Genomic DNA, 12,623 nt, shown 5'->3' on the forward strand with positions numbered 1-12,623 from the left:
ATGCAGAGTTGCGTCCCTTGGGCACGCTAGAAACCTATGATAGTGAGTTCGAATCCCGGGTTTGACCCGATTATGTTTTTTCACTTCAGCACCATACCCGTGCTCGTGGGTTTCACCAAAGTGGTAAATGTCTCAGACGTGCATCACATTTGGTTTTTCCTCCCACATTAAGCTGACACGCCGTGATATAACTGGAATACTGTTAAAAGCGCCTTTAAACCCAAATTTATCTTTTTCACATTTGGTGATTCCATTGTTTTCGTTTTCTGTTATCGTCACAGACCCGCAACAGTGAACTGTTGCAAGTACCGGAAGCGTCACAGATCCGCAACAGTGAACTGTTACAAATACCGGAAGCGCCACAGATCCGCATCACTGAACTGTTACAAATACCGGAAGCGCCAGATCTGCACCACTGGACTGTTGCAAGTACCGGAAGTGTCACAGATCCGCATCACTGAACTGTTACAAGTACCGGAAGCGTCACAGACCCGCATCAATGAACTGTTACAAGTACCGGAAGCGTCACAGACCCGCATCAATGAACTGTTACAAGTACCGGAAGTGTCACAGATCCGCATCACTGAACTGTGACAAGTACCGGAAGCGTCACAGACCCGCATCAATGAACTGTTACAAGTACCGGAAGCGTCACAGACCCGCATCACTGAACTGTGACAAGTACCGGAAGCGTCACAGACCCGCATCACTGAACTGTTGCAAGTACCGGAAGCGTCACAGAACCGCATCAATGAACTGTGACGAGGACCGAAAGCGCCACAGACCCGCATCAATGAACTATGACGAGGACCGAAAGCGCCACAGACCCGCATCAATGAACTGTGACGAGGACCGAAAGCGCCACAGACCCGCATCAATGAACTGTGACGAGGACCGAAAGCGCCACAGACCCGCATCAATGAACTGTGACAAGGACCGAAAGCGCCACAGACCCGCATCAATGAACTGTGACGAGGACCGAAAGCGCCACAGACCCGCATCAATGAACTGTGACGAGGGCCGAAAGCGCCACAGACACGCATCAGTGAACTGTGACGAGGGCCGAAAGCGCCACAGACATGCATCAGTGAACTGTGACGAGGGCCGAAAGCGCCACAGACCCGATCAATGAACTGTGACAAGAACCGGAAGCGCCACAGATCCGCATCACTGAACTGTTGCAAGTATCGGAAGCGCCACAGACCCGCATCACTGAACTGTGGCGAGGACCAAAAGCACCATAGCAAAGTGTACCTGAAATTGAGATGTTGCCCTTTCGGGCATGAACCGGTACTGGCTACCTATTCTAGAAGGGATTCCAAACAGATTACGATGCCTTATGGTTGAACCAGGGTAAAATCTAACGAAGCTCTAGAGCCAATTATCGAAAGATCTGCGCGATTATTCGAGGCCATCGTTTAAAGGGGGTGCCTTATACACAATACTACACAATTTCTATATCTCAGGATTTAAGTTTTGATGAGATGTGGGTAGTCTATTTACTTTCATATGACGATACGCTGGGCCATTGTCAAGACAATACTTCTCAGCCAAGTCTCAGAGCCTGCAAGACCCGTCAGGGACCCGTTTTGACCGATTATTCACAGTGGTTGTACCCATATATGGAATCAAACCCGGGCAAAAACATAACGAGCGAACGTTTTAACCACTAGACTACCATAAAGTCCAGTTCAACACGTAGTCTCATTACACACTTTTATCAAGGAATTTAATACATTAATTGATATCCCCGATATCATATAATTACATCCGGCTGCACCGCACCAAATACTTCGTATCTAGCGTTGAATTCACCTTGCGGTAACCGGAAGTGCACCATTACGCAGATCACGCGTGACTTCAAGTACAGAAAGTCGGGTAGGACGGGCACCAGATGCAACAGCTGCATTGAAGTTCATCTTCCTAAGTTATGGCTAGGACAGTTATCCCGAGAAGTTGATGTTTAGATCAAACTTCGGTTTGCCCCAAAGGTCTACCATAAATACTATAAATAAAAATGATCTAAACACTAATTGTTAGCTTCGAAAATGAAATAAGCACAAATTTACCATTTAATATTATAGATAGGGATGTCTGGTTTTGACATTCAGTTTTTTCTGGGACAACTTAAACCATTCATACCTTTACTCACGGAGCGGAAGTACTCCCTCTGGCAGCAGACACCTGCATCAAGGAGACAACCAGACTGGATTCAGCGTCCGACACTGACTCCGAGATACAAATACCTGTAGTGATATATTTGGAGAAAAACATACACACGTTTTTGGAATATGATAATTTTTACCTTAAATAACTTTTGTAAGCTACCGGGCAAAAGAAAGCAAACACGCTTGTTTGATGATGGCTAAAAAGTATCACAGTTGTGTTTTAGGTTGGCAGTGTAACGATGACTGTTTCATCCTATTAACGTTTCGATCTGTTAATAAGGTTTGTAATTTTTGTAATACATGCAAGTGTATACTTTCTTTTGGCCGGCACTGTATTTAACTTTCAGTCAACCAAGATTGCCATGTGAATTGTATTTCCTTTTTATTTTGATAAAAAATATCCTGGACAACTGTGTTGCGTGTTAAACACTCACTACTTCTCTATATCGCTTTACTGCCGCCCCCGAGGTCTAGTGGATAAAGCGTCTGCCCGACAGAGGAAGGCCGGCGAAGGCCCCCCACCTCACCCCCACCCCCACCCCCACCCCCACGTCATTCCAGCTACTCGACTTACCCTTATTAAAGAAGAAAAGAAAAGAAGAAAAATAGTTTATTTAAGTGTCCAGCGGTGTATACATAGAATTATATCAATTTATACAGGAGGTAAAATATATTAAAAGATATACATCGCCCGTCCAGCGTGGGCCTATTAGACAGTAATAGACACTAATGTTCTTAAAAGCACTGCAAGTGCTAAAATAGTTATAGTGGACAGTGATGAATTTATTTATCAATGGTGCACAAAATACGTGATAAAAGTATAATACTCGTAAATTTATAACAAGCATTGCCATTCAATGACATGTTTTATAAATACTAGAATGGGTTTATGACACGTTGTTATATAACCTACGTTTGTACATGGATTTAATTAAAGTGACGAGAATCGAGTTGATTATGTCGCCTAACAAATTACAAGTCACAAACACGCCCGGATCCACTAGTCATGGGTTCGAATCCCCATTCTCTCGTTGATTTCCCTCGTAGTGGCTCTGCAACCAGCGTTATTTTGACCCTTCCCTCTGATGTAATTGACAGAGACATTTAACCCCATATCACTCGCTCACCCAAAATGTCCATGAACTGAGTGTAAGATAAATCACCCGTTGAACTACGGCTATTCAGCACAACAGCGCTGTTTAATTCATCAAGGTCAAAAGTCTCCATACCGCTGCTACGTAGGAGCCTTCGGTCATACGAACTGCGCTCCGTCTATACATCATATATAAGAAATAATCGCTTTCTGATGTATCGCGCAAACAAACCCAGTCTTGAAAATCCAGGTCACGAACAGAGCAAGAAAAGCGGTCATTCACCTTGTACCGATCTATCAGACACACCAACCTGCTTTCACCGGGCTCCTTGAGTTATTTTAAACCGATGTTAACCTAGTCACGATCGCTGTTCAAACACGAGATCAAGGCCTCCGCGCAACAGATCACCATGTTACGTAACACCGAGAGTCTCTGAAGAGGGACGTTCCCGTTGTTTAACTGCAGCGCCGGGACGACTGTCCTGCCTAAACCATGCTTGGTCAGTCAATTCCTTGATTGCGTCATGCATCTTATCCTACCGTGACGCTAGAGTCATCTTACGTCACGTTCTTATTTGTTTTGGTACGCCTCTTTGCTGTTGTTGGATTGTGTTGCCTTCAGAACTTACAGATACCGCTTCTGACAAGACCCCTTGGGACCTGGAGCGTGACGTCAAGGTGTTTCGTAATGCGGTCTCGTCTTTCTGTTGAGCCTTGGCTTGAGCGCGTGTTTTCTAACAGTAAACGAAACTTTGACTCTTCTGTTACGTTTTCTTTAAAAGCCCATAACGACACCAATCGCCTAGCCATGACACACGCTAGTCATTTGAGGAAATCGAGGTGCACATGTTTCACGGGACGGATTATCCAGACACATCACCCGTGTGCCGCCGCTTGCTTCAATTAAACGGATCCTTTCATTGATCCGCACGCAAGGGCGGATCTAGACTAACATCTAGTCTCTGAAATGAACATATTTAAAAGAAAAAAAACAGTTGTTACATTATAGTTATAAAATATAATACAGTGGAGCCCAGAGACTTTCTTCATTTTGATATTGCAGTAGTCTAGACTTGCCAAACATTATAGACTTGCATGGGCTCTACATGTATTTGTTTAAGGGTCTGGTTTTCGATAGCTGTGTGTGGTCCGGATCCCCTGGACGCTCCCCGTACATCGTGAGTTAGGAAGTTAGGAATAACGTGGAGATGGGGGGGGGGGGGGGGGGGGGGGGGGGGGGGGGGAGGGGGAGGTGCCTTTCATTTAACGCCCCTTTGGACAGACAAAAGCCCGTTCACCACCCCCACCCACCACCCCCAATATATTGGTTAATGCTTCCCCCCCCCCCCCCCCCCCCCCCCCCCCCCTCTTTGGATAGATATACTCAGCCTCAACCCCGACCCCAATCGGTAACGTAACTTGTAAACGTTAAAAAAATGTTGAAATCTTTTTTCCCACTCTCCAAAAACATTAGCGACGATAAATACGATCAAAATAAAGAACGATCGTACGAAATCTTCCCTCTTAGTCTGAGACGAGTGTAACAGAATCTTCATCTTATCACGCCAGATACCCGATCAGCAAGTTTGTACGTGATGAAACCAATTTAGTTTTCTATCGGCTACAGGTTAATTCTCTCCGCGTTAAGTGTCTGTTAATGGCGGTTGAGGGGAAGGGTTTGGTTTATCGCTCTCCCCCGGTGCAGATCCAGGTAAACCCGTACTGCTCCCCATAACGACTTGAACAGAACGCCGAAACAAATTGCCATCTGAGTGAAGAAAACGTTGCGATTATTTACCGTTTGCTATGAGCATCACTGTGTTTTTTGCATATCAATAACGTGAATATTATTAACTTTTGGCATCATATTATATTAGTCGTCAGGTAAATACAATCATAAATACATAATTAGTTGTGTTTAGAACTTCCGGTATAGTATTTTTTCTGTCGGTAGGAACTTGTTTGATTCATTGACGTGTCAATACAGATGTTTTATACGTAAGTGTTGGAAATACACCTTGAAAGAAGATTTTGTCATATGAGGAGTAGGGATATATACTCCCTATACAAAAAAAGCCGTTATTCAGAGAAACCCGTCTCTAGGACGAGTGTATTCGGAACGTCCATAAATAACCAAAGAAACAGTATCCTTCGTACCAATCATTCGTTTTTTGGAAAATTTGTAAATGAACAAATTCAATGGGAACAATGGCGTTCGGATTAAAGCTTGAATAGTGTTGACTGCGACGCAAAGCGACCTTCACAAATTACGAAGGTAAAAACAAGCGTTAAGTTTCAGTTTAATGCGAATCGATTCATAAGTGGTAAAAAAACCCATGAAGGATTGTTCCTATTGAATTCTTAATCAAGAATGCGAGAAAGAGAACCGTACGCATGTTAATTCATAGCACTAGTCTGATGCCCCACAGTCTACGTGTTAAATAGGGCCTTATATTCACAACTGCAGTTGCATACAATGAACATTGTTGTCTGCGGTGTCAATGTGAAAAGCACATTGTGTGACCCACCGACGATGTCAGCGTGTGTGGGGACCGGCGGATCAGTCTAGGGGGGGATTAACTTGAAAAGTAACTCAGCGTCACATTTGGGCTCTGAGGAGTAGATAAAAATAGATCCGTGTCTTAATTTTGGTTTGTTTATTTGTTGCTTAACGCCGCACTCTGCAATGCTCCAGCTATATGACGGCGGTCGGTAAATAATCGAGTCTGGACCAGACAATCCAGTGACTGACATCATGAGCATCTATCCACGCATTTGGGATCGATGGCATGCATCAATCAAGTCAGCGAGCCTGACCACCCGATCCCGTTAGTCGCCTCTTACGACAAGCAAAGTCGCCTTTTACCGCAAGCATGGGTTGCTGAAGACCTATTCTACCCCGGATCTTCACGGGTCCCCGTGTCTTAAAAACCCGACCGGGACTCGAATACCCAATTTCAACAGAAACATGCCACACAATTGACACTGCAGCCTTTATTCAGCATCATTTTAGTGAAAATGCGCCAAGACCCTATCCCGTTTCTCTTCCATTTTAGCAAAAAATAGAGAAGATGTGAATTATCTCCCCTGGTCATCATGCGATTTAGTAGATTCGGTCTATCAGTCGCAATGAACGTAAAGGCGAAAAGTTAACCACCAGTGGAAGCAGTTACGTTCCACAAATAAAAACTTAAACGTATATTAACTACATTTTTAACGAAACGCGGCCTGGCGAAAAATAACAACATCGAAACAGTATTCTTTTATTTTCGCTTTACATTCGTACAAAGAGAGTGGACTGCGGCAATGAGCTTCGACAAATCTCACCCTAATGCGTTGATGCTGTCTGCAAACATCCCGGTAAAGAATGAAATCTAACATGTTGGCATATCCAAGTGAAATATTCTTGATGCCACGGTTCGAGTCGAGCGTTGAGGTTCAAACTGCAGCTCAGGATTTTCAACTGCGTTTACTATGACGCGTTTTTCTCCCTGGGGATTTTGGAAATATTCTAATCCCGCCAAGGGGCCGGCGATGGCTCTCGACTAATTCAGACAACTCTGCTTGTACTGTGAACTAAGGACAACCTAGACTTGCACAAGTTTCTAAGGCATTAATAATTAGTTTAAATCATAATTTCTAGAATTTGTAAATAATAAGAACCAGTTGTCCCTATAAGAAACTTTGTCCACATATCTAGACTTGCCTATTAGGAGGATAGAATTACTACACATCCATGGTCTTATCTTTCAGTACAGCCTTGGAGCAAGGCTAGGGACAGCCTTGCCCCAGGATATGCGCGGACGACAACGAGATGTCCGAATCCCTCCACGGGCAAACGGGAATGGAATGTTGCGTTTTGGCGCAATCACAGTTTGTAGGAAGTTCCCAATCTCGTTTATAACAATAATCGGAGTTTTCATTTTGCTAAGGGACATGGTACATTCTTAAAATAAATACAAATATTACACGTATACAGGTTAAGTGTGTGTGTGTGTGTGTGTGTGTGTGTGTGTGTGTGTGTGTGTGAATAGTTTGTTGGCAGTGGTGAACAAAACGCGTAGTTTGTTTTGTGGAAAATACCCAAACGTCAAAAAAAGTTCGTTAGTAGTGAAAATGAATGGATTGTTTGATGGTGCTCAGAAAATAAATAGTTTGCTTGGAAAAATAGATTGTTCTCAAAACCATTTTCATGTAGTGCTAAACGCTTTCAACCTTCGTCCCCGCGGGCTTTCCTCCCACATCAAGCTGACACGCCGTGATGTAATTGGAATACTGTTCAAAGCAGCGTTAACCCCAACTCACTCACTCACTCGCTCACTTTAGGAATGTAAATGAGTGAGCAAACGTTACCGTCGCTTTAGCAATATATAAGCAATCTGAGGACTGATCGACTCGGAGTCAATATACTGTGTCTGAGGGCGTGGTATCTCAGTGGTCTACAAAGCCAGCATTAGTCCGAACTAGTGAAAGACGTCACACACATAGACGCGCGCGCGCGCACGCACGCACGCACACACACACACACGACGTACTCTACACGTGACGGACTGAAACAATCGCCCAAACACACCCGTCAATCAACTGTTATATCCGACCTAGCGGTCAGAGCTCCCGAGATGAACCAGTTCTTGTTGTAAATGTCAGTGGAGTGGGCACCCACGCATAACTCACAGGTTCAGGGAGGAAGGGAGGGTGCCTTGGACGTGGTTGGTAGAAATCATCCTGAAATATATATATAGGGTACATGAAACTCAGAGGAACAGTTTAAACATCAGCTATACCTTTGCGGCTAGTTTACAAGGCTCACACACACAAAAAAATCCGTTTAATTTCCTATGTAGCAAATCGGAGTTCATGTTAAGTTAAAACAGTTGTAAATTGTATCTTATATCCTAAGGTTTTTTGTGCACCACATTTCAGTCCCTTACAGGGCGCGGTCGGGTAGCCTAGTGGTCAATGCGTTCGCTCGTCACGCCGAAGACCCGGGTTGGAATACCGACGTGGGTACAATGTGTGAAGCCCATTTCTGGTGTCCCCCGCCGTGATATTGCTTGAATATTGCTTAAAGCGGCGTTAAACCAAACTCACTCACTCACTCAAACCCTTACAGTATCCATCAAGAGTATGATGACTCTTTTAATATTCACACGTCGTAAGTTAAAATGCACGCACGCACGCACGCACGCACGCACACACGCACGCACGCACGCGCACGCACTCAATTTTTTTAATTTTTTTTTAAAAAACCCACCAAACACACAAGAAAACACAAAACAAATGAAAACACCATCTTAACTCTCTGCTAAAATCAGTATCATTGGCAATCATACAGTTTATGAGTTTATATTTGCCAAGATATGAATAGCTCGGGTCCAACGTTGTACATGTAATTTCAAAATAAAACATTTCCTCTACAATGTCATCACTCTTGGTGTCAGATAGCGAATACATAAATAATCACTTAATAAATAATTCCAGTAGGGAAGCAGATAATTTAGTCTATAATGAATCGGTTGGACAATAATATTCACTATATTCCTGTTTTGGGACAGCCAGGATCAAATAAAACATCCCTGTACTGCAATATGATTCAAAACCTTCAACCAAGGGGAGCCACTCTTCGTTAGAGCATTGCACACCTCAGCGCCATATAACAACTTTATCACACGTAGATACACAATGTACTCTTTATTGACTCGTGTGTCACCTAAACGAGACATAAGGAGGTTTATATCTCGTTCAGCGGGCTTTTCTCCTTGCTAGACACCGTTTGGTCGCCCTTACTTTCATAACAAACATTTCTCAGGCCGCAAGGATTAACAGTTGACCGAGACGCACGAATGGATGCTCGTGAATACGGGACGTGTTGTCGCGGCCAGCTATAGGGGTGTATGGTAATGGGGCAAGCGTCTACATAAATAAGGGAAGTCTAAGGGGCGCTGTTGTTAAATCGCGGGGTAACAGGTAGAAGAAATTGTCCAGCCCTGAGCGTGAACGTCAGCTGGCTATTTATCTATTTGTGAATCTTGGAAAGTTCTTTGCTAATTTCTTCTGATAAGTACAAACAAAACACTATTTTAGGTTGATCACAGATAGGTGTGTGAATTGGTTGGACAAAATCGATATGGTTGTCTACGACCTTTCTGAAATGAGGAGACGAATATATTTTCTTTATACCCAGAGCACCTTTTAATAAGAGTGAGTGAGTGAGTGAGTGAGTGAGAGTATGCCTTTTACGCCGCTTTTAGCAATATTCCAGCAATATCAAGACGGGGGACAACCGAAATGAGCTTCAATGTACCCATGTCGGGAATCAAACCCGGGTCTTCAGTATGACGAGCAAACGAGCCCCCCCCCCCCCCCCCCCCCTTTTAATTACAACAACCTGTGAACAATTAACGTTTCTATTTTTGCAGAAATGACAGCCTATTGTCGTACGGAATAGCTGACAATCTGAATCTTGCTCCATACTCGTGTTTGAAGTTCTAACAGTAACAAACATTTATAGTTTGGTTTGATCAGTTAATCATCAATTTCAGTATTTGTTTGTCAGTCGAAAATATTAACTTTTTTTTATTCAGGTCTGAGTAATGTCAGTGATAAAGCTGAAATATTCCCCGTTATGGACACCAGTTCACTCCCACTGTCAAACAGGCAGAACCCCGTGTCAGTGGTAGCCCTATACTGGCCCGGGAACAGTGACGCGCACCTGACTCAGGGAACTGGTCGTTAGACGGATAAGCATTACAATATTTGCTCGCACATCACGGGTGATTGGTTCGTCACACCTATAATCCTCACCTACGTGACAGTGTGAGACACAAGACCCCTTCCAGGGCACACAGACGCCGGACTCGCCCCTCAAACCCACTTGCCATGACATAAGGTCTTAAAGTATTTTACAGCCAGTGAACAGTGCTAATGTAAGGTCAGGTTGGTGAGAGGTTGTTAGACACTAATCAAACAGAGGTCTGTGGTGACACGACGGATAGAGACAGAGAGAGGTCTCTCGAACAAAACCCGTGGAGATTCCGATCAGGGTACCAGGTGTATACCCTGTTTGTCGCTTGAGTCGACTGTCGAGGATCGGTTGTCAGGCCCATCTTCCTGAGGCATGGGTGTTACCTGAACATTAAAGTCCAGTTTCCACCCTTGCCGAACCTTGCTGGAATTATGGAGTTATATTTGGGCCGGACTAACGACTCCAAACAAAACCGCGTAACGAAATCAACATCCGGTTCGTAAACTGCCGTGCAGATTTCGGTCGATTGCAGGATTTGCAAAGCATCTGCACCGTCAACTTAACGGCAACAGATATTTTCCGAATCTTTTCATGTTTTTAATCAAGGTGCTCACATGATTTGTTGCACTTTGCGAAGTAAGACCCGTTTTATTACACTATAGATCGTAATTATCGATCAGATCGTCTTGACTGGGCGCCGCCATTTTGTTTGAAGCAATGCAAGTGATATAAGAGGTGGAATCTGATTGGTCTCGTAATAGCCACTGGTGGCGCTACGATCGAACCCAGAAATTTCGGCCTAATTTGGTAAGGATGGAAACTGTACTATTACAGACAGTTAACTCCCTTGACGCGGTAAGATGAGTCGGGCCCGGAGACTTGGCTGATGACGTGCCATCGTGCCCGATGATGTACTCTGTTGCTCCATTCCATTCGTCACCACTCGTCCCTTTCCGTAACCTGAAAGAAGACTCGTCCCCCTATCGATGAATGTTATGTGCGAAAATACGACATACCAATCAGAATGCGCGTATGATTTCGAGTTCTTTGTCAAAGAATCCCTCAGAAATAATTTTTGATTTTACATATGTCTTGCATCTAAACATATACCAAAGACACAGTTAAATGTGTTCAGTCATACTGTATAATTCCGCATGTCCCGATGTGCTTTAAATAGCATCTGAAATATATAAAATATATGGGGAAATATGTGTGAACCATTACGCAACGAATTGACGATTATTTTAGGTATGCCCATTTGCGCTAAGACGGAACCCGGTCGCAAAAATGGCCATGAGAGGGGCACGAGTCGCTATTATGCTTGTCCTGGAATAACACGAGTTGGTCACGAATGGCTCCATTCGTCACCACTCGCCTCTTTCCGTAACCTGCGGCTAGTCCCGGAATAACACGAGTTGGTCACGAATGCTGTTGCTCGTGCCTTCTGTGTTCCCGTAGCTTGTACGGGTTAGAGTTGGTCCCCAGTAATCAGTGCTTGTTGCAAGAGTCAACTGAATGAATTGAATGGTCAGGCTCGGTGACGTGGTTGTTTAACGCCATTTGAACAGTACAGTGTATTCATTTCAGTTATATCATGGCGTGTCTGCTTGATGTGGGATGAAAGCCCGTTGTGATGCAGGTTTTAGGGTTACTCTATGGTATGTAAATGTAACGGAGTCAAATCATTGGGTGTATGACTGTTCCATCCTTTAGTAGAGACCCGTCGTTGTTTAGCCCCTGCCCTGCATCTCGACTGTTTATATGGAAATACGGGGCGGTCGGGTAGCCCAGTGGTTAAGGCGTTAGCTCGTCACGCCGAAGACCCGGGTTCGATTCCCGACATGGGTACAATGTGTGAGGCCCATTCCTGGTGTCCCCGCCGTGATATTGCTGGAATATTGCTAAAAGCGGCGTTAAACCATACTCACTCACTCACTATAGGGAAATACGGGAAGTCGAATTTTCTTCTCCCTGGGTACCTGGTGTATAGATTATCTTGAAGAATGGGGTTTCATGTTGTAGTGAGTGAGTAGTATTTTACGCCGCTTTTAGCAATATTCCAGCAATATCACGACGGCGGTCACAAGAAATGGGCTTCACACATTGTACCTATGTGGGAATCGATCCCGGGCATTCGGTGTGACGATCGAACGCCTTAACCACCAGGCTACCCCACCGCAACGCATGTTATCGGACGCTCGCTCGTCACGCCGAAGACCCGGGTTCGATTCCCCCCTGGGTACATTGTGTGAAGCCCATTTCTGGTACACCCTCTGTGATATTGCTGGAATATTACTTAAAGCGGGTAAAACACTACTCACTTACTCACTCATGTTATCGGATGTAGGAATTCCTCTTTACCTGCCAGGGCTCCATTCACAAAGCGATATTAGCGCTAAGACGATTGTAACTCCCATATGCTTCAACGTATTGACTTACAAAAGTCGTAGAGCTAAGATCGCTTTGAAGAACGAGATCCCGCCAATAAAGTGTTTACGGGCGTGGTCCCGTGTAGTTGTAATGGACGCGCCCTGGTAGTCTGTCTTACAGATCCTGATACAAATATATCAAATACAGCCCATGCAAGTCTATATTCTTTGGCAAGTCTAGATTTCTG

General features: G+C 44.3%; 1 protein-coding gene across 1 annotated transcript; it reads left to right on the top strand.

Moving 5' to 3' along the window:
* Positions 1-499: 499 nt before the first annotated feature.
* Positions 500-1,132, top strand: LOC139471430 (uncharacterized). The gene has a single exon (XM_071253793.1). The coding sequence runs from the start codon at positions 500-502 to the stop codon at positions 1,130-1,132; it is 633 nt and encodes a 210-aa protein (XP_071109894.1).
* The last annotated feature ends 11,491 nt before the right edge of the window (positions 1,133-12,623 follow it).

The sequence above is a fragment of the Haliotis cracherodii genome, unplaced genomic scaffold, assembly GCF_022045235.1.
Source record: "Haliotis cracherodii isolate W230 unplaced genomic scaffold, xgHalCrac1.p SCAF_22, whole genome shotgun sequence".
Taxonomy (NCBI): Eukaryota; Metazoa; Mollusca; class Gastropoda; order Lepetellida; family Haliotidae; genus Haliotis; species Haliotis cracherodii.

What these genes read in the sequence shown, in the direction of transcription:
- LOC139471430 (XM_071253793.1), top strand. Translation starts at nt 500, where the DNA reads ATGAACTGTTACAAGTACCGGAAGCGTCACAGACCCGCATCAATGAAC.